Source organism: Oncorhynchus keta, chromosome 36, assembly GCF_023373465.1.
Source record: "Oncorhynchus keta strain PuntledgeMale-10-30-2019 chromosome 36, Oket_V2, whole genome shotgun sequence".
NCBI classification, from domain to species: domain Eukaryota; kingdom Metazoa; phylum Chordata; class Actinopteri; order Salmoniformes; family Salmonidae; genus Oncorhynchus; species Oncorhynchus keta.
The window spans coordinates 15,543,749-15,570,011 of record NC_068456.1 but is presented as its reverse complement, the minus strand read 5'-3'; the positions used below and the strand labels follow the sequence as shown (position 1 = coordinate 15,570,011).

The 26,263-nt window shown below is 44.5% G+C and overlaps 1 protein-coding gene and 1 long non-coding RNA gene across 4 annotated transcripts; one reads left to right on the top strand and one right to left on the bottom strand.

Annotated features, from left to right (window-relative positions):
• Positions 1-655: 655 nt before the first annotated feature.
• On the top strand, positions 656-4,670 carry ogfrl1 (opioid growth factor receptor-like 1). The gene is made up of 7 exons (XM_052498579.1): positions 656-960; positions 1,866-1,943; positions 2,053-2,131; positions 2,388-2,466; positions 3,206-3,272; positions 3,435-3,580; positions 4,176-4,670. The coding sequence occupies exons 1-7, from the start codon at positions 778-780 to the stop codon at positions 4,651-4,653; spliced, it is 1,110 nt and encodes a 369-aa protein (XP_052354539.1). The 5' UTR covers positions 656-777; the 3' UTR covers positions 4,654-4,670.
• A 9,774-nt stretch (positions 4,671-14,444) lies between these two features.
• On the bottom strand, positions 14,445-25,487 carry LOC118373646 (uncharacterized). Of its 3 annotated transcripts, none has more exons than XR_004823457.2 (3): positions 25,153-25,487; positions 24,407-24,495; positions 14,445-15,278 (listed from the first exon to the last, which is right to left on the bottom strand). It is a non-coding gene; the product is annotated as an uncharacterized LOC118373646 (long non-coding RNA). The 3 variants fall into 3 exon arrangements; XR_004823456.2 differs by having other exon boundaries at positions 24,407-24,510; positions 25,153-25,479; XR_008095094.1 differs by lacking the exon at positions 25,153-25,487 and having other exon boundaries at positions 24,407-25,146.
• Positions 25,488-26,263: the final 776 nt, after the last annotated feature.

Here is a 26,263-nt window from a genome sequence, read left to right as displayed (position 1 = left end):
GGTTTGCTAAGGAGTCGAGATCCACGTTGCTACGGTATAATATATTACGTAGGAAATGCTGCTCTCATGTGGTGGTGATGAGATTGACATTTCTGGTTCCTGTCTCACTGAATGTTGATCTTTATACTTTGCATTTGATGTCCGCTCTGTTGTATTGTATTATCCAGCTCTGTTTATTCTATCAGCAGCTAATTGTGCTATTGACTTTGGTCCGTTTCCCACTCCAACACTGCTTGGTTAGGCTGTCATGTTGTACTACGTTCGTCTCTGTGTTGCCTCACATCAAAGCTCATCCCTTTGGAGGAATGACCTTATTTAAATGTACATTTAAGTAGTAAACTGTAGTCTGTTGATTAGCCCACCTAACTAAAAAAAACACGGCACACAACCACATGTGCACTATACATATCAATAGACAGGCCCATATAGCCAATTTCTACAATGAGGGAAAATCCGATTTTGACTCGATGGAAAACATGACGTCAGTGACAGAAATTGAGACTAATGATTTGTTATCTTTCTGACATTGACGATCTTAGAGGTGACACGAGTTAACCCCTGTCCCTGAGTCGCGGAGCAAGTGATGTCATCTTCGGTCCTGATGCTGTCACCTGGCACGCGGCGCACGTTGGGGGTGTGTTCACCGCGGCCAGCAAGTCTGTGGATTGGAAACTCCCTCAGCCTGCCATTTAAAAGACCCAGGAGGCCGACTGCACGTCAAAATATGTAGGCTAAAAGGACACAGAGGACGGCTGCGACTCAGTGTAGGTTTGATAAATGGGAAATCTGATAGGCAGTTTGCGCTACAAGGAGCCGAGCACTGTGGAAGAATGCGACTCGACGTGGGAGTCAGACTCGGAATGCGATGAGCAGCCGGGTGATGAGGACAGCGGGATATCCGAGTGTGTCAGCCCCCCCTTGACGGGGAGATGCGGCGAACAAGCGGACATGTCCCCGCAGGTAAATACCAGCACACGACAGAAACGCAACAGCACAAGAGCGTATCTATAGCAACCAGACACAGAGAAAAATGGAAGAAGAGCAGACTGCCCTGAGCTAAATTAGAAAAGGGAAATGGCACAGCTGCATAGCCGACTCGCTGAAAATGTCAACATCTCAGCCTAATGTTGGGCAACCAAAATCAGGCTTGTATGTAGACTTGTAGCTTAGTTTAGGCCTATGTCTCCAAATAATTGTACTCAACGCATGTCTTGTTGCCATGTCTATGCTACATCTAATGTCATTGCCAGGTATCCATTTGATGTGGTATTATGCATTGCCACAAGTGGATGTATTGTATCTTATAGCCATAATTCCGACATTATAGCCTCCAGTTTGAACCAAAATGTTTTATATCCTCGTTGGTTTCCTCAACGTCCCAGGTGCACAAGCAGAGAGAGTAGGCTAGTGTTGTGAGCATGTGAGACAGCGATCTGATGAAGGTGACCATCAAGAAGAATAGGGTCAAATATGGGGAGACAATATGACAATAGCCTACTCAACAACTCTACAATTTCGAAGGGCAGCATCTCTGCTCAGTGGTACAAAAGAGGTAAACAACAATATTTTTCTATAATGAGTCAATTGCCTTTATTATTCCTTTATATGCCTTGACATGGTGCCTTCGGCTTCATTTGATCCTGACTGTGAGTGCATCTGAAGCCTCCATAACTCTAGAGTTGGATCCATGGGGCAGAAGGTCGCAGACTGTTATACCCACACCAACAATGAACCCATTGAACCCAGACATCTGTTGTAACACAGCTTGTGGTTACATGTGTTTATGTGTCACTCAGGGATCATCTGAGTTGCAACCTGTCAGTGTTTACTTACACTCTCTCCATCTCTCTCTCTCTCACTCTCAGTTCTCTGACTCTAGCACCAAGATGAAGAGGAGCTTTTATGCTGCAAAGGATCTTTACAAATATCGCCACAGCTACCCGGTACGCTCCACACACACTCACACACGCACGCGCAAACACACACACTCACACACGCACGCGCAAACACACACACTTCCTGACTTTTCCTCCTTTTCCTCTCCCTCCCTAGAACTACAAGGAGCCCCGGTTACCTAATGAGTACCGCAACCTTCGCTTCTACCTGAACACGATCCCTCTAATACCAGATGGTCAGTGCATGCATGCATGCACGCACGCACGCAAGCACACACACACACACACACACACACACACACACACACACACACACACACACACACACACACACACACACACACACACACACACACACACACACACACACACACACACACACACACACACACACACACACACACACACACACACACACATTTTAAGCTGACCCCAAACCAGGCACATGTGTTTCCTGTATAATTTATGTGATTGACCTGAATCCATCTCTAGTCATCTTCATTGAGGAGATCCTGACCAAATGGAAAGGAGATTATGACAAACTGGAGCACAACCACACCTACATACAGTGGTGAGAGCTCCGTCAAGTTACTATGGATGTGTGTGTCATGTGCACCTGCGATTACTGGGTTCAAATACTATTTCAAATATTTTAAATACATTGAGTGTTTGTTCTAGCCTGCCGGGAGTGCCAAATGGCAGGGTTTGCCGTTATGGGACCAGGCAAGCTCATTCAGACAGTAGTATTTGAACCCAGGTCTGTTACATATGTATGTATGGACATAGAAATGTATCTCATTCTTATTTGCAGGAACTAAACTGTCTTCCACAAGCAGGAAGGAGAATAGCAAAGTTCAGCCAGTTCTCTGACACAGACCTACATAACTTAGAGACCCACACAACACCAAGAAAAAATAGTCACACCACTGAGGTTCACACATATGCTGCCAATCTCACTTACACCCTTTAGCGCCACCCTTATTATCTCTCGCTTCCTCTCATTCTCTATCATTCTCTCCTTTCTGACAGAGCTGATCATTAGCATAATATAAATGAGTGGGGTGTCTAAGAAGCACTGAGCACGTGCAGAAGGATGGCTGGCACTCCTTGAATTGACTTAATTAGAGACGTCAGCGGGAGAGAGAAGGAGAAAGGAAGATGTGTATAGAGAAGTAGAGGGCAGAGGGGGAAAGCAAGAGGAAGACAATGACGACAGGAAAGAGAGGATGGGGAGGCATGCATAGAAAAGTCAGTGGCAGAGAGATAAACACACTCTGTGACGTTAATCTCTCTCTTTGTCTTTCCTGCAGGCTGTTCCCTCTGAGGGAGCAAGGGCTCAACCTCTATGCTCAAGAACTCACTCAGGAGGAGATCAAGGTAAAGGCCGTAACAGGACCACATAACCACACATTGACCGATTTGACTGCAACTTGACCATTGTGGTTTTAATGATCTGAAAATGGCAGTATCTTATCATGTTGTACAGGAATTTGGAATATTGTGGGATATACTCCAACTGATCGTTGCTATGTCCCAAAGGAATTCCTAAGCACTCGGGAGGCCAAGCGGCGATTCTTGCTGGCGTACACACTCATGCTGGATTTTTACGGAATCAAACTCCTGGATAAGATCGGGAATGTCACCCGAGCTTCCAACTGGCAAGAACGCTTCCAGCACCTCAATGAGTGAGTGATTCATACAGGTGCACACGCACATGCACACAAACACACACACACACACACACACATACACGCATAAACACTCACACACACACACAAACACATACAAACACATACACAAAAATACGCACACACACACACAAACACACACACACACAAACACACACACGTGCACACGCACATTCACACAAACACACAGACACACACAACATACCCCCACAAATATACACACAAACACACACAAACATACACGCACATACACACACAAACATACATGCACATACACACACAAACACACACAAATGTGCACACGCACGCACACACACACACACACACACACACACACACACACACACACACACACACACACACACACACACACACACACACACACACACACACACACACACACACACACACACACACACACACACACACACACACACACACACACACACACACACACACACACACAAAGAGTATTAATTCCTTGTGTCATTGTCTTGCATTCTTTTTCTCTCTCTGACATGCAAGAAAGAGGAGGTTTGGGGAAATACACTCATGTGATTAGTAACCTACCTATTTCTCTCTCTGTCATTAGGTCACAGCACAACTACCTGCGGATCACGCGCATTCTCAAGTCTCTGGGTGAGCTTGGCTTCGAGGCCTTCAAAGCCCCCCTGGTGCGTCTGCTGCTGGACGAGGCTCTGTGTCGAGGCACCCTGCCCAACATGCTGCACAGCATCCTGGAGTACTACATCTACACAATCCGCCCACGCTCCCTCCGCCGCAGCCTGCTCCGCTACGCACAACAGCACTACCAGCCGGCCAACACCTTCCTCTGGGGGCCCCCGGCCAGGAGAAGAGGAACTGGGGCCGGGCCAGGACCCATCCTGGAGAGGGAGAGGAGCGGAGGAGACCCCCATAGGGCTCGTAATCCGCTGACAAAGCAGGACTCAGGGGGAGGGGGGGATGGGGGAGGAGAGGGGAAGGGAACCAAGGGCTGTACCGCTTCCACGAAATCCTTCCAGGAGGGGGTGAAGGGCGAGTACATTGAGACTGTACCACTGGAAGATTGAAGGGATAATAGATAATAGGGGGGTCATTATAGAAATACTGGCCCATGCAATGTTTTTATGGACTTAAAAGTCGTCGCTAAGTTGTAGTAGCTAAGTTTAGTATGCAGCACAATCCTTAACGTTAAACTACTCTTGCAATGTTTTCTCTTTATCACAATGCATTTTGTCCTTTTGTATTGATTGACTCCACTTGGCAATCCACTCATAATTATACAGACCCTTCTAGCCAAGCAGATCACATTTAGGCGTTAGCATACAACAAACAGCCTGATTGGTTGGAAGTATGAAACAAACAATCTGATAGGATATAAACAACTGCTTGACAAGGCGGCTGCTGTGTGGAATCTTGCACCTTTGACAATCTGTGTCTTCCTATATGAGATATCTCTGTTACTTCCTAGTTACTTCTTGAGCTGATCTTCCTAATGGCTGCTGATGCTGGCAATGAGGGTGAATCATTGGCTGTCGGATCCCATCTTCCTACACAAAGCCTTCTGTAGCTTTCAGAGCAGCCAAGCTAGTCAGACGCACAGGCTCATATGAGATTTTCAGGTATACTGTAATGCGATTGAAAACATGGGCTCAAGTGTTAATACTGTAGCTGCTAGATAGTTTGTGTGTGTTGAGACTAGTGTGTTTGTGATAAGCAGTGTGTGTACTACTACTATCTGAAGTGCCTATTTTCTATTAATCTTTTATTGGTTATTTGTGTTCATTTAGGGATTTAGGTGTGTACTGATACATGTTTCAGTTAAATATTTTCATATATGAATTTGGTTAGCTGATAGGTTTTAGAGTAAAAGGCACGATTTGCTTCCATAAGAACAGAAACCGAACGTTTCAAACCGAACGTTTCAATGTACCAGTATGATTATAACAGGCAAATAACTGGACGGCAGCTTGGGATAGCACGTTTCTGTAGGGTACACATTTTACAGTACATTTACACCTGAGTCATCTAGCATACACATGATTCACAACAATACCTGGCACTTGGGTCCTGAATCCTGGACCATTCCATTGGGGAATAATTCATAAGAATCCTAATGAGGATGATGTTTTTTTATTGGGGAGAAAAAAAATGCAGAACTGTTGAGTGTATGTATATACACATACACATTCGTAATATAGCCTCTCAAAAAGGAGGCTGAGTGGATGGCTTGAATCCAACTCTCTCTTTCTTATTCTCTCTCTCCTTCTCTCTAGCCATACATTATTGGTTGGCATTGCCATGTTAAAATGTGCCAATGAAGACCAGTTAAAAGGACTAATTTACTCCCTCACGTTCCCCCTTCTCTCAGAGGCTTATGATAAAGAAGGATCTCCACCCTCTCTCTCTGTTTCTCTAAAGACCCTCACGTTGTTTAACTGTCCCTGTCGTCATCTGGGTATAGATAGGCTTGGGAGAGGATGGGAGGATGGGGAAGAGGAGACGACTGAGGGAAGGGGACTAACTGTACATCCAGTCTATGGAACGCAGGGAAGCACGTCTTGTCGAGGCGTACGTGTCCTGTGTCAGGTATACATGCATCTCTCTCGCTCTCTCTTTCTCTCTGTTGTCTTCCTTGTGACTGATTGGTCTCTGGATGTGTAAAGGTTCCCTTCATAAGTGTGTTTTGTAAATTGTATCAATTCTTATGATTTGTATAAGTGTGGAGCATAATTTTATGGCTGCTGTAATAAATTATGGCAAATCAACAGCAAAAGCACATGTGTACTTTATGTGAGAGATAGAGAGAGAGTATATGGGAGTGGCTCGTCACTATAGACAAACCCAACCAGATCCATTTCTCATTGTTAGGCATGTACCAAGAACAACCAAGGTTCTATCTGCAAAAAGTTCTGAACCCTCATTTGTTTGAATGGTGTCAGCAATTTCCATCTTTATTCATTTGAACTTGACATGAATTGGGGTATTTAGAGTACTATATACACTGAGTGTACAAAACATTAAGAACACCTGCCTTTTCCATGACATTGACTGACCAGGTGAATCCTGCTGAAATCTATGCTTCCTTATTGATGTCACTTGTTAAATCCACTTCAATCAGTGTAGATGAAGGGGAGGAGACAGGTTAAAGATGGATTTTTAAGCCTTGAGACAATTGAGACATGGATTGTGTATGTGTGCAATTCAGAGGGTGAATGGGCAAGACACAAGTTTTTAGGGCTTTTGAACGGGGTATGTTAGTAGGTGCCAGGCCCACCGGTTTGTGTCAAGAACTGCAATGCTGCTGGGTTTTTCAAGCTCAACAGTTTCCCGCGCGTATCAAGAATGTTCCCACACCCAAAGGACATACGTCCAACTTGACACAACTGTGGGAATCATTGGAGTCAACATGGGACAGCATCCCTGTGGAACGCTTTCAACACCTTGTATACCCTGGTGAATTGTGGCTGTTCTAAAGGGGGCAGGGGTGCAACTTAATATTAACAAAGGTGTTCTTAATGTTCTTAATGTTTTGTACACTCAGGGTAGCTAGAGGACATTAAACAGAACAAGGCTATGTCAATAACTCAGATAGAACCTTCTAGTCCCAAGCTCTCGAAATTCACCATTAGATGGATAGAATATGTATGTTCTAGCCATTCTATGAGCCAGACCTACTATAACCCTGACTGCCCAATGCCAGTTTACCACAAAAGGTGAGTGTATAGCCTGTAGCACACAAATGAGTCTGAAGAGAGCCATGGATCTCCAGAGTTATGGCAATTTCAGTTAACAGCAGACATTTGGAATCTTAAACACTAAAATAACACACACTGGTTTGGGTTAATTGAGGTGTGTGTGGTGAGAAGAAGAATGTGTGAGGGATATGACACACACATACACACACACGTACACGTACACACACACACACACACACACACACACACACACACACACACACACACACACACACACACACACACACACACACACACACACACACACACACACACACACACACACACACACACACATCATGTCAACAGCAGCTAATCATGCCTTCTAAGAGAATGCATGCATTTAATTAGGGATTATTGTGTAAGGTAAAGCCTTGCTGTCTTACTAGATGTTGGTTGATGTTAATAATGTTGTGTGTTGAGTACAGAGTGGTAGATGGGGACTGTTGTGTCACACTTTGTTTTGGATTGGGGTCGTTTTGGATTGGGGTCGTCAGACTGCTGAACAATTAATCAAATGGCCACCCGGACTATTTACAATGACACTACTCCCCCCATTTGTTTTTACACTGTTGCTACTCGCGGTTTATTATCTATGCATAGTCACTTTACCCCGATGTACAAATTCCTCGACTATCCTTATCATTTTAGTCAATAAGATTCTTGCTACGTAAGCTTAACTTTCTGAACATTCGAGACGTGTAGTCCACTTGTCATTCCAATCTCCTTGCATTAGCGTAGCCTTTTCTGTAGCCTGTCAACTATGTGTCTGTCTATCCCTGTTCTCTCCTCTCTGCACAGACCATACAAACGCTCCACACCGCGTGGCCGCGGCCACCCTAATCTGGTGGTCCCAGCGCGTACGACCCACGTGGAGTTCCAGGTCTCCGGTAGCCTCTGGAACTGCCGATCTGCGGCCAACAAGGCAGAGTTCATCTCAGCCTATGCCTCCCTCAGTCCCTTGACTTCTTGGCACTGACGGAAACATGGATCACCACAGATAACACTGCTACTCCTACTGCTCTCTCCTCGTCCGCCCACGTGTTCTCGCACACCCCGAGAGCTTCTGGTCAGCGGGGTGGTGGCACCGGGATCCTCATCTCTCCCAAGTGGTCTTTCTCTCTTTCTCCCCTTACCCATCTGTCTATCGCCTCCTTTGAATTCCATGCTGTCACAGTTACCAGCCCTTTCAAGCTTAACATCCTTATCATTTATCGCCCTCCAGGTTCCCTCGGAGAGTTCATCAATGAGCTTGATGCCTTGATAAGCTCCTTTCCTGAGGACGGCTCACCTCTCACAGTTCTGGGCGACTTTAACCTCCCCATGTCTACCTTTGACTCATTCCTCTCTGCCTCCTTCTTTCCACTCCTCTCCTCTTTTGACCTCACCCTCTCACCTTCCCCCTACTCACAAGGCAGGCAATACGCTTGATCTCATCTTTACTAGATGCTGTTCTTCCACTAACCTCATTGCAACTCCTCCAAGTCTCCGACCACTACCTTGTATCCTTTTCCCTCTCGCTCTCATCCAACACTTCCCACACTGCCCCTACTCGGATGGTATCGCGCCGTCCCAACCTTCGCTCTCTCTCCCCCGCTACTCTCTCCTCTTCCATCCTATCATCTCTTCCCTCTGCTCAAACTTTCTCCAACCTATCTCCTGATTCTGCCTCCTCAACCCTCCTCTCCTCCCTTTCTGCATCCTTTGACTCTCTATGTCCCCTATCCTCCAGGCCGGCTCGGTCCTCCCCTCCCGCTCCGTGGCTCGACGACTCATTGCGAGCTCACAGAACAGGGCTCCGGGCAGCCGAGCGGAAATGGAGGAAAACTTGCCTCCCCGCGGACCTGGCATCCTTTCACTCCCTCCTCTCTACATTTTCCTCCTCTGTCTCTGCTGCTAAAGCCACTTTCTACCATTCTAAATTCCAAGCATCTGCCTCTAACCCTAGGAAGCTCTTTGCCACCTTCTCCTCCCTCCTGAATCCTCCCCCTCCTCCCTCCCGAATCCTCCCCCCCCCTCCTCCCTCTCTGCAGATGACTTCGTCAACCATTTTGAAAAGAAGGTCGACGACATCCGATCCTCGTTTGCTAAGTCAAACGACACCGCTGGTTCTGCTCACACTGCCCTACCCTGTGCTCTGACCTCTTTCCTCTCTCTCCAGATGAAATCTCGCGTCTTGTGACGGCCGGCCGCCCAACAACCTGCCCGCTTGACCCTATCCCCTCCTCTCTTCTCCAGACCATTTCCGGAGACCTTCTCCCTTACCTCACCTCGCTCATCAACTCATCTCTGACCGCTGGCTACGTCCCTCCCGTCTTCAAGAGAGCGAGAGTTGCACCCCTTCTGAAAAAACCTACACTCGATCCCTCCGATGTCAACAACTACAGACCAGTATCCCTTCTCTCTTTTCTCTCCAAAACTCTTGAGCGTGCCGTCCTTGGCCAGCTCTACCGCTATCTCTCTCAGAATGACCTTCTTGATCCAAATCAGTCAGGTTTCAAGACTAGTCATTCAACTGAGACTGCTCTTCTCTGTATCACGGAGGCGCTCCCGCACTGCTAAAGCTAACTCTCTCTCCTCTGCTCTCATCCTTCTAGACCTATCGGCTGCCTTCGATACTGTGAACCATCAGATCCTCCTCTCCACCCTCTCCGAGTTGGGCATCTCCGGCGCGGCCCACGCTTGGATTGCGTCCTACCTGACAGGTCGCTCCTACCAGGTGGCGTGGCGAGAATCTGTCTCCTCACCACGCGCTCTCACCACTGGTGTCCCCAGGGCTCTGTTCTAGGCCCTCTCTTATTCTCGCTATACACCAAGTCACTTGGCTCTGTCATAACCTCACATGGTCTCTCCTATCATTGCTATGCTGACGACACACAATTAATCTTCTCCTTTCCCCCTTCTGATGACCAGGTGGCGAATCGCATCTCTGCATGTCTGGCAGACATATCAGTGTGGATGACGGATCACCACCTCAAGCTGAACCTCAGCAAGACGGAGCTCCTCTTCCTCCCGGGAAGGACTGCCCGTTCCATGATCTCGCCATCACGGTTGACAACTCCATTGTGTCCTCCTCCCAGAGCGCTAAGAACCTTGGCGTGATCCTGGACAACACCCTGTCGTTCTCAACTAACATCAAGGCGGTGTCCCGTTCCTGTAGGTTCATGCTCTACAACATCCGCAGAGTACGACCCTGCCTCACACAGGAAGCAGCGCAGGTCCTAATCCAGGCACTTGTCATCTCCCGTCTTGATTACTGCAACTCGCTGTTGGCTGGGCTCCCTGCCTGTGCCATTAAACCCCTACAACTCATCCAGAACGCCGCAGCCCGTCTGGTGTTCAACCTTCCCAAGTTCTCTCACGTCACCCCGCTCCTCCGCTCTCTCCACTGGCTTCCAGTTGAAGCTCGCATCCGCTACAAGACCATGGTGCTTGCCTACGGAGCTGTGAGGGGAACGGCACCTCAGTACCTCCAGGCTCTGATCAGGCCCTACACCCAAACAAGGGCACTGCGTTCATCCACCTCTGGCCTGCTCGCCTCCCTACCACTGAGGAAGTACAGTTCCCGCTCAGCCCAGTCAAAACTGTTCGCTGCTCTGGCCCCCCAATGGTGGAACAAACTCCCTCACGACGCCAGGACAGCGGAGTCAATCACCACCTTCCGGAGACACCTGAAACCCCACCTCTTCAAGGAATACCTAGGATAGGGTAAGTAATCCTTCTCACCCCCCCTAAAAGATTTAGATGCACTATTGTAAGTGGCTGTTCCACTGGATGTCATAAGGTGTATGCACCAATTTGTAAGTCGCTCTGGATAAGAGCGTCTGCTAAATGACTTAAATGTAAATGTAATGTAAATGTACCCCCACACATTGACCCTGTATAGATAGCCTTGTTATTGTTATTTTATTGTGTTACTTCATATTTTATTTTTTACTTTAGTTTATTTAATAAATGTTTTCTTAACTCTATTTCTTGAACTGCCTTGTTAGTTAAGGGCTTGTAAGTAAGCAATTAATGGTAAGGTCTACCTGTTGTAGGTCTGTCTACCTGTTGTACCTGTTGTATTCGGCGCATGAGACAAATTAAAATGTATTTGATTTGAGTGTTTGGGTACGGTGGGTTCGGTATCATGTGTTGACATGTGTTGGGAGTGGAAGTAGAGGCATTCTGTGCCTAGTTTCATTTGTGTAGAGGTTTCCCTGGTGAAATGTGTGGTATATAATTAGAGGTAGTGGTGAGCTGTGTTGGGGTATTCTGTGGTGAGCTGTGATGGGGTGTTCTGTGGTGAGCTGTGTTGTAGTATTCTGTGGTGAGCTGTGTTTGGGCATTCTGTGGTGAGCTGTGTTGGGGTATTCTGTGGTGAGCTGTATTGGGGTATTCTGGGGTGAGCTGTGTTGGGGCATTCTGTGGTAAGCTGTGTTGGGGTATTCTGTGGTGAGCTGTGTTGGGGTACTTATGTTGAGCTATGTTGGGGGGATGGATGTTGTGGTGTGTTGGGTAGGAGTATGGGGTATTCTGTGTTGGGGAGTGGTTGTTACTGTGAGTTAAGTGCAGTGTGCCCACAGCACTGATTCATACTGACAGAATGAGGCGGCTGCCTCCTGGAATGGGTGCTGGAGCAGAGCGAGTGACTCACCCTGTGTGTGGGTATGTGTAAAGGAGAGAGACTATTTCAATTGGCGGCATTGTCTTACAGAGAAGGACCAAATAGGCCAAAATATTGTCTCTTCATCTTGTAACACACACACACACACACACACTACAAACCACTAATCCTAAAACCACACATCTGTACCAGTATCACAGCATGTGTGTGTGCTTTATGTGTTACAATAATGTCACAGATCTGTATGTGTGCACGCCTGTCTGCTCATGTGTGAGACTGACATTCACTCTCCTTCCAGAATAGAGCTTATGTCTTAGCTCTCTGTAACAGATGGCTTCACGGTGTGTTACTCCTCTTCTTGTTTCAGTTTCCTCTGAAGTTTGGACTGGTTTCTCGTGCAGGTGTTGTGTCTGCACCTGATAAGAAGTGAGATTCTTTCCGTCTGTACCACCAGTGGGCTCCAGGGATTTGTCCTTCAGAGTTGGTGTCATCATCATCATTATCCTCACCTAACATCCACACATTTTTGGCGAGATATATTTTGTTATGTGGGCCAATCAAAAGTTCAACCTCTAACACATTGTATGTGTTATATTAGCTATTTGTAAGAGGTGCGTATGACACATCTAATCAGATTTAGCGTTTGTGCGTTCTCATCTACAGTTCCATGTAATAAATCAGAACTCGTATACTGTATAATAGACATGTGAACTGGAAGGTAACATATGGCAAATAAAGAGGAAAAGATTCATAAGAAGCTTTGTTCCAAATGGGGAATTTATCTTGGACATACATCAACAAACCACTACTGTATAAAATTGATTAAATATTAAATCATGCCCTTCAGATGAACATTGCAAAATATAAAATGCAACAGTATTATGGTTGGATTGGACAACCTTTAATCTCGGCACTCAAAACCAAATTTCACACTGTCTGTTACGAGAGACTACAACCACTCTATATTTCAAAATGGCATCCTAGGTTTCTCAGACGAAACTGGACTTACATTTCGGGGTGTTTCAGTCGGAGGTCGAAACTAGTGAGAAAGCAGAAGATCTCTGAGTAACAAGGCGCAGAAAGAGAAGTGAAAATTAGAGAAGCATACACCCATAAGGACAAAGACAATATTAGAGTATGCTCATTTGACCAACTTATTTGACCAAGGAGTTGACCATGAATGAATGATTCAATGATGGTTAAGGGGGTTCACAGAAGGTTACATGAGATGGAATCACACACACAATGTGCTTGATTAACCTTTCTTGGTCAGACTGTTACTGTGATCCAACACTTTATCACAATACTCACATAATCCTGCCTCTCCAAATGTACAAAGTACATGTTATTCCATGTCTATTTGTGTGCAGTAATTTTGTGTGCAAATGTGTTAATGTCATAGTGTATAACAGCATTGCACGAGTGTGGGTGTGTGGTGTGTGTGTGAGAGAGAGGCGTGGCTCAGCCAGCTGTTCCATTCACCGCAGAAATCCCCAGGTCAGCTCTATGTGACCCAGGTTTCAGTTCCTCATGGCAGAAAGACAAGCAGTGATATAAATATTGGAATAGAGATAGAAAGCATGTGAATCCCCTAAACAGTCCAAGTGACACCAACAGCACCGCAAGAGTTGAGGATGACAGTAAACCCATGGTTTAGTCTCGAGGATGACAGTAAACCCATGGTTTAGTGTTGAGGATGACAGTAAACTCATGGTTTAGTCTCGAGGATGATAGTAAACCCATGGTTTAGTCTCGAGGATGACAGTAAACCCATGGTTTAGTCTCGAGGATGACAGTAAACCCATGGTTTAGTCTCAAGGATGATAGTAAACCCATGGTTTAGTCTCGAGGATGACAGTAAACTCATGGTTTAGTCTCGAGGATGATAGTAAACCCATGGTTTAGTCTCGAGGATGACAGTAAACCCATGGTTTAGTCTCAAGGATGATAGTAAACCCATGGTTTAGTCTCGAGGATGATAGTAAACCCATGGTTTAGTCTCGAGGATGACAGTAAACCCATGGTTTAGTCTCAAGGATGATAGTAAACCCATGGTTTAGTCTCGAGGATGATAGTAAACCCATGGTTTAGTCTCGAGGATGATAGTAAACCCATGGTTTAGTCTCGAGGATGACAGTAAACCCATGGTTTAGTCTCAAGGATGATAGTAAACCCATGGTTTAGTCTCAAGGATGATAGTAAACCCATGGTTTAGTCTCGAGGATGATAGTAAACCCATGGTTTAGTCTCGAGGATGACAGTAAACCCATGGTTTAGTCTCGAGGATGACAGTAAACCCATGGTTTAGTCTCAAGGATGATAGTAAACCCATGGTTTAGTCTCGAGGATGACAGTAAACCCATGGTTTAGTCTCGAGGATGACAGTAAACCCATGGTTTAGTCTCGAGGATGACAGTAAACCCATGGTTTAGTCTCGAGGATGATAGTAAACCCATGAGTGTTTTACTCTCATTGAAATAAATGACACACATGATTAATTACAAAACAGAGAAGATTGTGGTGAAGAATAACCTTTATTCATCATATTCAAAATACATTGAACATTTGCACCAATAGAAAACAATTGTTAGATCAAACAAATGACACATATTTACTGTTATTAAAAGCACACACTAACACAGAAACGCTCAACTTCACCCTATTTGAATAGCTGGAACTATCACCATGCCAACACCTCTGCAGTCTTTTAAGACCTGCAAGAGTGAGTCATCAAGGGAAGAGAAGCAGTGTTCAATGTGGAATCAGGCCTATAGTCATTCTGGATAATATATAAGGCAGTAATTCTATGGTACTTCCGATGCAATGTGTGATCTGCAAGCAGAGAATGATAGAGGCCTCTAGTGGCCAAAAGCATTTTAGCAAGGGCAGCGCCAGCGAGGGTTTCCACTATGGTTGGGCAGTATCCAGATTTTCTCATATTGTCATACCGTCCTCTCATTCCAGGTTTTATGGTATTACCGGCCAAAAAACGCAAAAAAAAAAGCCCATTCGGTGTCTATTACCAGAATGCTAACAAAATTAGCACAAATAATAGCGAATTTCCATTGAGGCTGCTAGCTAAATATGTTTAACGTGCGCAGAGGCAATCCAACTCAAAGTTATACATATATAGGTAGGAGCTACCAAATATAATTTTTGGTGAGTTTAGAACATTTATAAGCAAATGTGAACAAAGGACATTGTGTAAATTAACAAAGTTGAGAGGCGTACTTGTCGGAAGGAAGAACAGTACTGGCTCTGGAGCAGCATGTGTACACGCTGTGTCTGTGTGGAATCGCTAGGGCAATGGGCCTGCTTGCTCTGAGAAGAAGGGGGAGGAGCCGAAGGGCTAAGAACAGAGAGAAGAAAACACATATTAAAATCAAGATACAGATAACTCATCCAAAGGGCTTTGACTTCTTAAACACAGCACAATTCAGCCCCTTACTTACTCAAATCTGACTAAAATCTGTTCATATACAGCCCCAGGAAGAATATCAAACGTAAAAATGTTCACATTTTCATAAATTCTTAGAAGGTTTAGGAATTACGTATACTAAGGCATTTGTGAAAATTCTATAGCAATATAGTGGGAAAGTTGCTGTGCGTTTGGACAACTAATGGACACTGCAGCAAATAAAACCTAATAAAAACATCTGTCTCGTCCAAGACCGGTGCGCTATAGCCAATCAGAGATAAAGTAGGCCTTCATACAAACAAGCCATTTGCCACACGGGCCTGCCATCATTCACGTTGAACTGGACTGTGTGTTTACAGGCAGATGGGCCTGCCATCATTCACTTTGAACTGGACTGTGTGTTTACAGGCAGACGGGCCTGCCATCATTCACGTTGAACTGGACTGTGTGTTTACAGGCAGATGGGCCTGCCATCATTCACTTTTAACTGGACTGTGTGTTTACAGGAAGTTGCAACAGCACGACTTCAGATCATTAGAACTCATTTGAATGGATTTCTACAAATATGTCAACACCGCGGAAGTCCTCTTACATTTGGGAACTTTACAGTCATTCATCAAACAAACATGAAAAGGTAGGTTTTCTCTCCCTCAGTTATGCACGTCAACAACAAGATCAACAACTAATGCTAGCCCAAGCAAGATCAGCTAAAATCTAACGAAGGAACATTAGATAAACCCTCAACTTTTTGAGCTAGTTGGCTGTCAAAATTGCACTGATAAACAATGGAAAATTGTAGCCTACTCGTCATTCTGCAGCTTGCCTGTAAATGCATGCTTGTCCAAAACCAAGCTAACTGGCTAAAGTTGGCTAGCTTGTTAGCTAGCTACTTCCAGACACAAATGAGAGAACACCTCACTCTGACCATTTTACTTGCTGAGCTTGTTAGGCTGTTTTGGCTATGTTTACTGACACCGGTCATATTCAGCGGGTGTTGTACGGAAATTCATCCGTTTTTCAGAGCACTCTCGTCTGAATTCGGAGTAGATAGCATATGTCTTGCATTCGCAAATTCACTCTGGCTAAATGTATAAGAGTCGTTAAAGTTCTTGCTAGCTAACCAAATGACACCTGTATCTCTAGCTGTGTACAGCCACCGAAAAACAATATGGAAGAGGCAATGTCAGTCACTCACCCACCCACTCCTCATTAGCTAGCTAACGTTAGGCTCTGTGTTTTTAGCTTGCTACATAAATAGACGCCCTAGCCTATTAGCCACATTAAGACTGACTTTGCTAGTTTGATTGTATTGATATTCCTAGCCTTAGTCAGTCTGTTTTTGGCCAAAATATTGGCCAATGTACCAGGTCAGCTGTGATTCACAAACTGAAAGTGTAACAGTATAATTTTAAACCGTCCCCTCGCCCATACCCGGGCGCGAACCAGGGACCTTCTGCACACATCAACAACAGTCACCCACGAAGCATCGTTACCCATCGCTCCACAAAAGCCGCGGCCCTTGCAGAGCAAGGGGAACTACTACTTCAAGGTCTCAGAGCAAGTGACGTAACCGATTGAAACGCTATTTAGCGCGCACCGCTAACTAAGCTAGCCGTTTCACATCCGTTACAAAAGCAATATTTTGTTGGACTACCATTGGTAAATTACATGAATCAGGAATTGAACTGCATCCATATAGTCTGCCAACAAGGCCTTAGTGTACACCATGGAATGTTGAGTCACAGAAATGATTTTTAAATCATGTTTTGTAGAATAAACTGGGAATTGTATATTTTTGACTGATATTATGATTGTCTGTTTCATGTCTGTTTCATATCTGCAAAGTAGTTAAAACGCTGTTAGTTCCACTTCAAACGTTGTTAGACTAATTAGTCAGACTAATGTTGTGCTTCAGTTGCACTTCTCCACTCCCACGAGAATTCTTGAGCTGCATTCTCTCAGCAGACAGCGCTCTGACTGAATTGTAGCTACTTTTCTTCAGGACTTTTCTTGGTGTAGCGAGCTTACTTTTCTTCGGTAAAATGCAAGATTAACTTTAAGCAAAACCTCAAGAAATGTAGCTGGCTACATTATTTCTATGACAAACATTAGAAATATGATGGCCATTAATTATTTTTGCAACAAAAAAAATACATTGCCATTTCATTGTAAGCTCATTTACTGCCAGACAAATAGTGTTCCACTTCTGCTATCATCTGAAGAAAATGAAGATATATTCTGCCGAATGTGTTACACTAATGTATTTTCTGTGAAGGAAAACTAGAGTTGCATGTCCCTGATCACTCTATTGAAGCAACAAAAACACTGTTGGCTTTCAATATACAACACCAACCCCGCAGCTAACCCAGCTCCCGCTTTCTCCTTTTTTGCTGTTTACAAACAAACATATGACTGTCTCAAATGCTCTGTGGAACTATTTCAAATAATGTGATAGGTGAAATTAAGAACAATCTGCTTTATCTCCTAACGTATAGCACAAGTTGACTGCAGGTATTTACTTAAAAAGTAGCTACAAATGTTACAATTTATTGAAAAACCTATAAGAAATCGTTTAAAGGATATTGAAAACCCCTCCCATTGCTATTTCCAAATACCCCGGTATACTGCCCAAGCCTAGTTTCCACCATGCTTACGCCATTTTAAAGCAGTCAACTGGGTGGCGATTCCAATGGGTTGTAGCCTCAATGGCAATGCCTATGCTGACACAGACGCTATAACGGCACAGATATAAAGAGGAGTCCTCCATCTATATCTGCAAGGCAAACCTTTTGTGGTGAATTGAAAGGGAAGGCATTACTGCATATAAAACACTGCCTCAGAAAAAGTAAACCATGGAGACAGGACGCCCTCTAGAGTCTGAATGAAGGAAAAGCTTCCATTTCTTCCTGTGACGTCAGCATGAGAGAGAGAGAGCGAGAGAAAAAGCTAAACACGAAGAACATTGGGGTTAGGGAGTAATAACAGTAGAACAAGGTCACTAAATCTAACCCATTCCATAGAGGAATGGTAGGAGACATGGAGAGGGCTGTGTGTGTCTCTGTGGGGTCATCTGAAGGTATTTATAGCTACTTCCTTTTGGGCTCCCTGTTGCAGTGACGTCAGTCTGGGTGGGTCTGGGTCTGAAAACACTTTTACAACCCTGCCCCAATCACACAATGGTTTGTGTCGACTTCCTCTGTGCGTTGTGCCTCCCACAGCCACTTAACATACCATAGGCTTCGGTCAACACATAGCAGAGGACATGGTCCATTAGATCAGCACACCTATATCTAACATTACATTAAACCAATCCTATCTGTGACAGGAAAATAGATTCAATTCTCTACTGGGACCAGGCTTTACATACTGTATAGAGTACATACACAGTCTGGACTTCATACATAGTTTATAGTGCCTGTATTTGTTTAGGGACACAAAATGACAAAGCAATATACATTTCCTTTATATTTAAGTGTAACTGCCCCCTCCCATTTTTTGGCTTAATTTTTGGGTGTCTGTGAGTGCATACAATATGTGCAAATATGTACGATTGTGTGCACGACCACTACCTGTCAAAACGTTTAGAACACCTACTCATTCAATGGTTTTTATTTATTTTTACTATTTTCAACATTCCAGGTGACTACCTCATCAAGCTGGTTTAGAGAATGCCAAGCGTGTGCAAAGCTGTCATCAAGGCAAAGGGTGGCTACTTTGAGGAATCTCAAGTATATTTTGATTTGTTTAATACTTTTTTGGCTACTACTTGATTCCATGTGTTATTTCATAGTTTTGATGTCTTCACTATTATTCTACAATGTAACAAATAGTACAAATAAAGACAAAAACTTCAATGAGAGGGTGTTTTGAAAATATTTTGACCGGCAGTGTATATTGTGTGTCGTGTGTTCACACAAGTGTGTGTGTTTCCTGCAGCGTGTCTGTTGTGAGATGGGTGGTCCTGTCCCACCGGAGCAGACATGTCACAGGTCACAGCCAATCAGATGGCGGCCCCTCCCTATTTCCTGCTCTGCCTCGGTCGGCATTCCCAAAGTGCTCTGCAGTATTCCAGGAGCGTTCCCGAGTCAGGCAGCGCAAACATCCCACTCCCGGCTACTAGAGGGCGCCGCTGAGAGTGTAGGATGTTTACACTGCCTGAAACCCGAAGAGGTCATAGGTCGGCAGTTAGAACTCACCCTTACCCACAGATCAGATTACCCTAATCCTAAACTTTACACAACTGTCTCAATACTCATGAACAGCGTACTGTCCTCGTCTCTTTTCCTTCAAGAGCACTGTTTGGTAAAAGGACTTGACAGGTTTCCACCTTGCTTGTCATGTCCTCTGAGATCAGTGGTCAGAAAAGGTAGTAGATAAAGTAGTGTCCGGTTTTCACTCACCCCCCGCCACTTCTCCTCTCTCCTTAGGATGTAACCCCTCCCTGCTACTGTGAACCAACTGCCATGAACAGAGCCGTTTCCTCTCCTCCCTCTTTCTCCCACTCTGTTTTTCTAAAGTCCTTTGGGCACAATCATCAGAGATGGTGCCAACAGACAGACAGTGTCGTGGAAAGTAGCAGTTTGTGTGTCTCCAGTTCGTTCACTTCTCAGTGGTCATAATTGAGATCCATCAATATATGAAGTCCCCTGGGGCTGGCCTGTGACACAGAGAGATATCCAGAGGGTGAAACAGTTTGTTCCACTAAACAGCCTTGGATTTAATTGATCAATTCATGTTACAGATTGGTCATAGTCCACACTACAGGTTTTCTCCATGTATGGCTCTATGTGCATGCATAGTAAGAGCCTCTATGACAAACACAGTTGACTCTAATCCTAATAGTGATGGCTATCACAGTTGTCGCCATGTAAAAAAAAATAGCTGTATAGTAGTTGAGATGATAATGGCAGTTGGCTGCTGCAAACATCCGACTGAAAGCCCTATATGAAACACCAGCTTTCAGTCAAGGATGTTTACAGTAGCCCATACTGCCAGCTGTGCTGGAGAGGGTACATGGACACTGCTCAAACCAAACACTGGGCATTACTTGCACTAGGTTTTGGTAACATACAGCATAGTCATATGGAAACCATGTGTTTGATGTTTTGGATGCACATTCTATTGATTTCGTTCCAGTCATTACTAGGAGTCTGTCCTCCCAATTTAAAAAGGTGCCACTGGCCACCTATGGTACAGCTAAAGTTCAGTTGGGTCAACTGTCTTCAAGTTAGCACCAAAGGTCCAGCAACATTCTAAATACAAACACGGCACCCGGCACCCGGCACCCGTCAACATCTTAAATCTTCAATCAACTTGGTTCTGTAAGTGCAGATTCTGAGTCCAGTATATAGTCACTGGTTTCCAGTATGTTTTCTCTGCCTTTCCTTTGTTGATCTGTAAGCATTCTGTCAGCATGTGACATACCACAACGACAGCCCCCACACACAATGTACTGGCATCATATTTACCATGTAAACACCACACAGGGCTTCTGTTTTGCCATCACACACACCACACACAGTGAAATGAAACAACTGCTCCTTCACACGCAAAGCAGTGTGTCTGCACTGTAGACCTCTCTCCCAGTGGCCTTTCCACCCTTGATCCCCCAACCAAAATTCTGACTTCCTGCCTCCCCCTGGTATCCCTCTCCTCCTCCCACCCCACAATCAAAGTGCTCATTGCCTTGTTTACCACACACACCCTAAACTCTGCGTGACATTTGTGTGTGCCTATATGTAGGGGAATAGATGTTTATGCTGTGCGTGTGTGTGAGCCTACATGTATTTGTGCATGTAATTACATGTGTAAGCAGTGACGAGATAAAATTAGCCACTACATTCTATAGCAGCTTATTCCATGTGCTCCATCCCCTAATCCTGTTCCATCATTCAAACCAACTACCTATTTCACATTGAGTGGAAAGTTTAAGTGTGTTACTGTTGGCCTAATGTCCGTGGAATGTCTGTTTTTGTCACATTTGTTCAGCTGTGATACCATCACGATCATGGTCGGGTGTGTCTGGGTCTGTAAACTGAACATGTGTATCTGTGTGTGTAATTATATAATGTGTGTTTGTGTGTGGACCACGATACTGCTCTGGCTTAGACTTCCAGCCTCCATCCCAGTGCTTAGGTCACGGAGAGAACAAAGCAAACTTTATCAGAATACTGCAATCCCACATTCCCCGGATTCTTAGCACTTGGCAACTGGTAAGCACACAGAGGAGCGAAGGGAGATGGGAGAGGGGGATGGGTGGGAAGTACTGCCTTCCAGTTTTATTTCCATACAGTAGCCTCTCACTCTTCAAGACTGACGCGCTGAACTCATAGGTCCATAACCTCTCCAGCTAAAATATCCTGTTTGTAATGTGTTATAATTCCATGTGTCCCTTATGAGGTGCCATCGGGGTCATAAATCAAATCCAATGTATAAAAGTGTGTCACGAACTGAGGCCAGTGTGACCTGTAAATGTTAACACACTGTATCAAAGGTCCTACCCTTTAACCGCACATTCCCCCTCTGTGGAAGGTGTCAAAGTCACGGCAAGGTTATGACTCCACCCACAGAAGACAGAGTAGTGTGATATAGCAGGTAGTGGGATAGAGTGAGGGTTAACTTTAGCTTCAACAGTCTTAGACTAAACGGAAGAGAACTTTACTGCAAATAAGCTGGTAAGGAAAGGTAGGGAGTTTATAGTGTTCTTTGTCTGGGGGTTCTATGAGCTCTGGGTCACCCTCGGAATAAAACACACACACACACACACACACACACACACACACACACACACACACACACACACACACACACACACACACACACACACACACACACACACACACACACACACACACACAGGACGGAGAACCCCAATTCCCGCTTGGTTTAACGGTCTCAGTCATCAAAGCATTCCAACCTAAAATCACGCCTGAGCCACATTTCTCCTGCCTGCCAGTTGGCAGACACACTCAAAACACCTGTAACACAATTACACACACCCACACAAATCACTGCTGCATAGCGGACCTCACAAGAGGAGAAAGGGGGCCAACACAGACTCCCCCTATCACTGGCTTCAGCTGACAGGCTTCCTACAACAGGACAGTCTACAGAACTCCGTGACTCTAGGCGTGATTTATAAACAACATGCTATTTGGCTATGCAGGCTCCTGACATCTGTTAGTCGTTGATGTTATTCTTTAATAACACATACCCAAAGCAAATCTGGGGGAGGAAAATAGGTTTATTCAAAAAGGACAAATTATGCTTGGAAGTAGATGGTCATTCTCCCCTGTCCTCAGTGATGCTCTCAGTGATTCTCTCCCTGAACAAAGGGAAAGGATGTAGTTTATAATCCAGCCCTAGCCTGTGTTGACCAATTAGAACTCCTTGCAATAAAACTGGATTAATGGCCAAATAACAAGTATCCTATTTCAAGTTGAATATATAGACAAATTCCTCCCATGTCGCTGCATTAAATCCCCATTTCAAAAATAACACAATTTCACTTTATCGTTAGTATTGTATTGACCTCTCGTCCTCTGTCTCTGCATTGTGTATTTAGCTTCAAAATATTCTTATACCTCCATACTCCTTGGCTATGCAAGCTTATCATTCCAGCCACCATCATCTGCTTTAACACAAAACATCCTTCATTCAAGCCCATAGCCGCTCTGCTGTAATCTCAACACCCCCCCCACACTCTTAGAAAAAAAGGGTTCCAAAAGGGTTCTTGGGCTGTCCCCATAGGAGAACCCCTTTTGGTTCCGGGTAGTACCCTCAGTGTAAAGGGTTCTACATGGAAATCAAAATAGGATCTAACTGAAACCAAAAGGGTTCTTCAAAGGGTTCTCCTATGGGGACAGCCAAAGAACCCTTTTAGGTTCTAGATAGTACCTTTTTTTCTAAGAGTGTATGATGACTGATGACCTGATGCACACTACTAGCCTATGAAGTCTTACGACCTCCATACTCCTTGCCTACGTAGCTTTATTACCTTCCCATTCCTCAACTTTGAAGTCTTATGTCCTTCACTCTCCTAAAGAAAGGTGATGAAGGCTTGCGGTTGTCAAACTGCCAGGGCTGTATGTTTAGCTCAGTCCTTCGGTTCGGTCACGTGTTTCCATACCCTATCTGATAGCACAGACCCTGGCCCCTTAACCCTACCCCCTCTCCCATTTAACTTTTCTCTCACTAGCTTTTTCCAATAAATTCTGAGAAGGTGCAGGGTGGCAGTCATATGACCTTGGGACAGGACTCCAGCGGGACTTAATCGGAACGCCGGTATTCCGAGCACGAACGGGAACACTAACAGGATCGGTGAGTCATGACACTGAAACACTGAATAACACCGCTAACTCCCATCCCAAAGGTCAACCAGAGTGCTAATGTCCTGCCGCCCATGATCCCAATACAAGTAGAGCAAAAAAAAAAAAACTTTCCCAAATAATGCTAAGCTTGACAGAGAAAACATGAACAGTCAGTCATGGTGGGGGGTCTAAACTGAAAGGTCCAATGCAGAAGTTCTCTCAACATTCAAATAATTTCTGGGTAACAATTAAGTACCTTACTGTGATTGTTTTTGATCAATATGGTCAAAAAGAAACAAAAATAGTTTCTTAGTAATTAGACATTTCTCAAGCAAGAATTTAGCTAGGACTGTCTGGGAGTGGTCTGAGTGGGGATTGGAAATCTAGCCGTTAATGGCAGAGAGGTTTGGAACTCTTTCTTATTGGTGTATTAACTATTATACTGCCTGGAGATGTCACCAGACACGCCAAAACTCCATCCCATCAAAACAGGCTGACATTTCAGGTGTGTTTTTCAAACAGCTCTTACACTAAAAGAGCATTATCATAATTTTCACAATTTCACAGTATTATTCATATATATATGAAAAACAGGAAATCATGTTTTTGACTGCATTAGGCCTTTAATTGGTGAAGAGTGTTTGCATGTGTGTGTGTAGTGAGCAAGCATTGATCTATAGGCTATGCTCTTGTATATGCTCTTGAATACATTTTGTTGCGAGTGTGCATCTCTGTGTGTGTGTAACTTACACTCCCGGTCCAGCAAACTCCATGACCTGGCCTGTTCTGAGACAGGAAGTGATCCTATCATCTCCATGGGAACGGTCCTGTGAGCTGAGCTGAGCCAGAGACCCCTCAGACAGAAGGAAAGTTTAGATCAACACAAATAGGCTATTTCACAAAGAAAGACCTTCCCTTTACAACCCCATTAAACAAAACCACTAACACTTACAGTACAACTATCAATCTTTAGAGGTGAAAAATCATGTCATGCCAAAATATAGGATGTCAAGTGTTTTAAAGGAGGATGTTATATAGACACATTTGGAGGTATAACTAAAATAAGTAGTAGCAGAGCAGTCTATAACTTGGGGGTACAGATGCTTCATGTTTGCAGTCTTGCAGAGTCCCTTTAACTACTGTTGCTATAACTACTGTAGCACCCTATTGACTCCTGAATAATGGTGCCATTTTTGAGTTTAACAATCAATATATTTATCTACATGTAATTGTACTTGATTTAAATTTGTTTCTAAAGATACAATGATAGTCTTGTCTACATAATAAAATAAGTGGGTTTTTGTCCCAGCCATGAATGGCTTGCTATGCTCTGAGTCTTACAGAGCCATTGAACTTGCCTGGGAACGCAATTACATCCCAAGGGAACAGCCGAGAATATTTTTTTTCTCCGTGGAGAAAAAAATGAGAAATAGGCGAAGTTGCGCCTCTTCCAAAAGCTATCCTCGATTACTTTGGACACACTGTAGACTACTTACCGCATCCACGAAAAGGTAAAAAGTTAACTGCGTAAAAACGGCAAGTTATGCTGGTCTGGGACGACCAATAAACTCTCTGCTTTCGCAGTACTGGCAGCCCGATATTTCGTCATCTTCGGATTAAGTTCACTATAACCCCAGAAAAGTATATAGAAAAACACACATCAGGCTGTAAAGTATGGATGTAGAACACTTCAAAATGTTAAAAGCGTCCTTGTCCGCAGTCACCCTTTTTGCCGTCCTTCAGTCTGGAGATTTTCTACAAAGATTTCTGGACTCGAGTACCTCCCCTTTTCTGGCAGAGCTGACCAATGGCTGCCCGGACTGTGCGCATCGACGGGAAAATAATAGCCTGCTCAGCTCAGTTACCTTGCGCGCGTCCTTCCTTTGCCATCCATCCCATGACCTCTAACTGTCCGCAGATGTTCCAAAAACTCCAGAATAGAACGTCCTTCCGTTATCTTTAATGGTAGACTACATTGACATTAATGGGGAGTTGACAATTTCACTTAAACTCACACACCCCTCTGCAATGTGTTCCTCTACAGTTTGCACCTGTCCTATGAACACTGTGATGACCAATGCCCTGAGCCCTCAGTGCTATACTACTGAAGAATGTAAAATAGTAGCTTAAGAATCATTTTAGTAATTTTGGATCAGATAGTAGAAATGAATAGGAGAACAGCAAATCAATGTGTTTCTATTTCGTTCTGTTTCTGATGCCCTTGGACAAGTAGGTATCACTTTCTCACCCACAGAATGCATCTCTCCCCCTATTTCCAAAGTGATGTTTAGGAAACAAACCAGCTGGTGAAAGGGTAGGAGAGCAGTCTTGACTGTCAGAGGAGAGGTTCTCTGTTTGTACTCATAGCAGTAATGTACAATGGGGGTATTGGCAGAGTGAGTGGCAGTGTTGACAGCCAAAGCACCTACCACACCTGTCCTGTCTCAATTAAATCTACCCTATTTCAGCAGATACCACATGGCATCATCTCTCAGTCTCCTTTACATCACCAGTACTGATTAGAGCAGACTGGATTTTTTGGTCCATTTTCAAAGCAGGCAGGGGAAGGACAGAAGACTGGCAGAGGACACAACCTCAGACTATTGA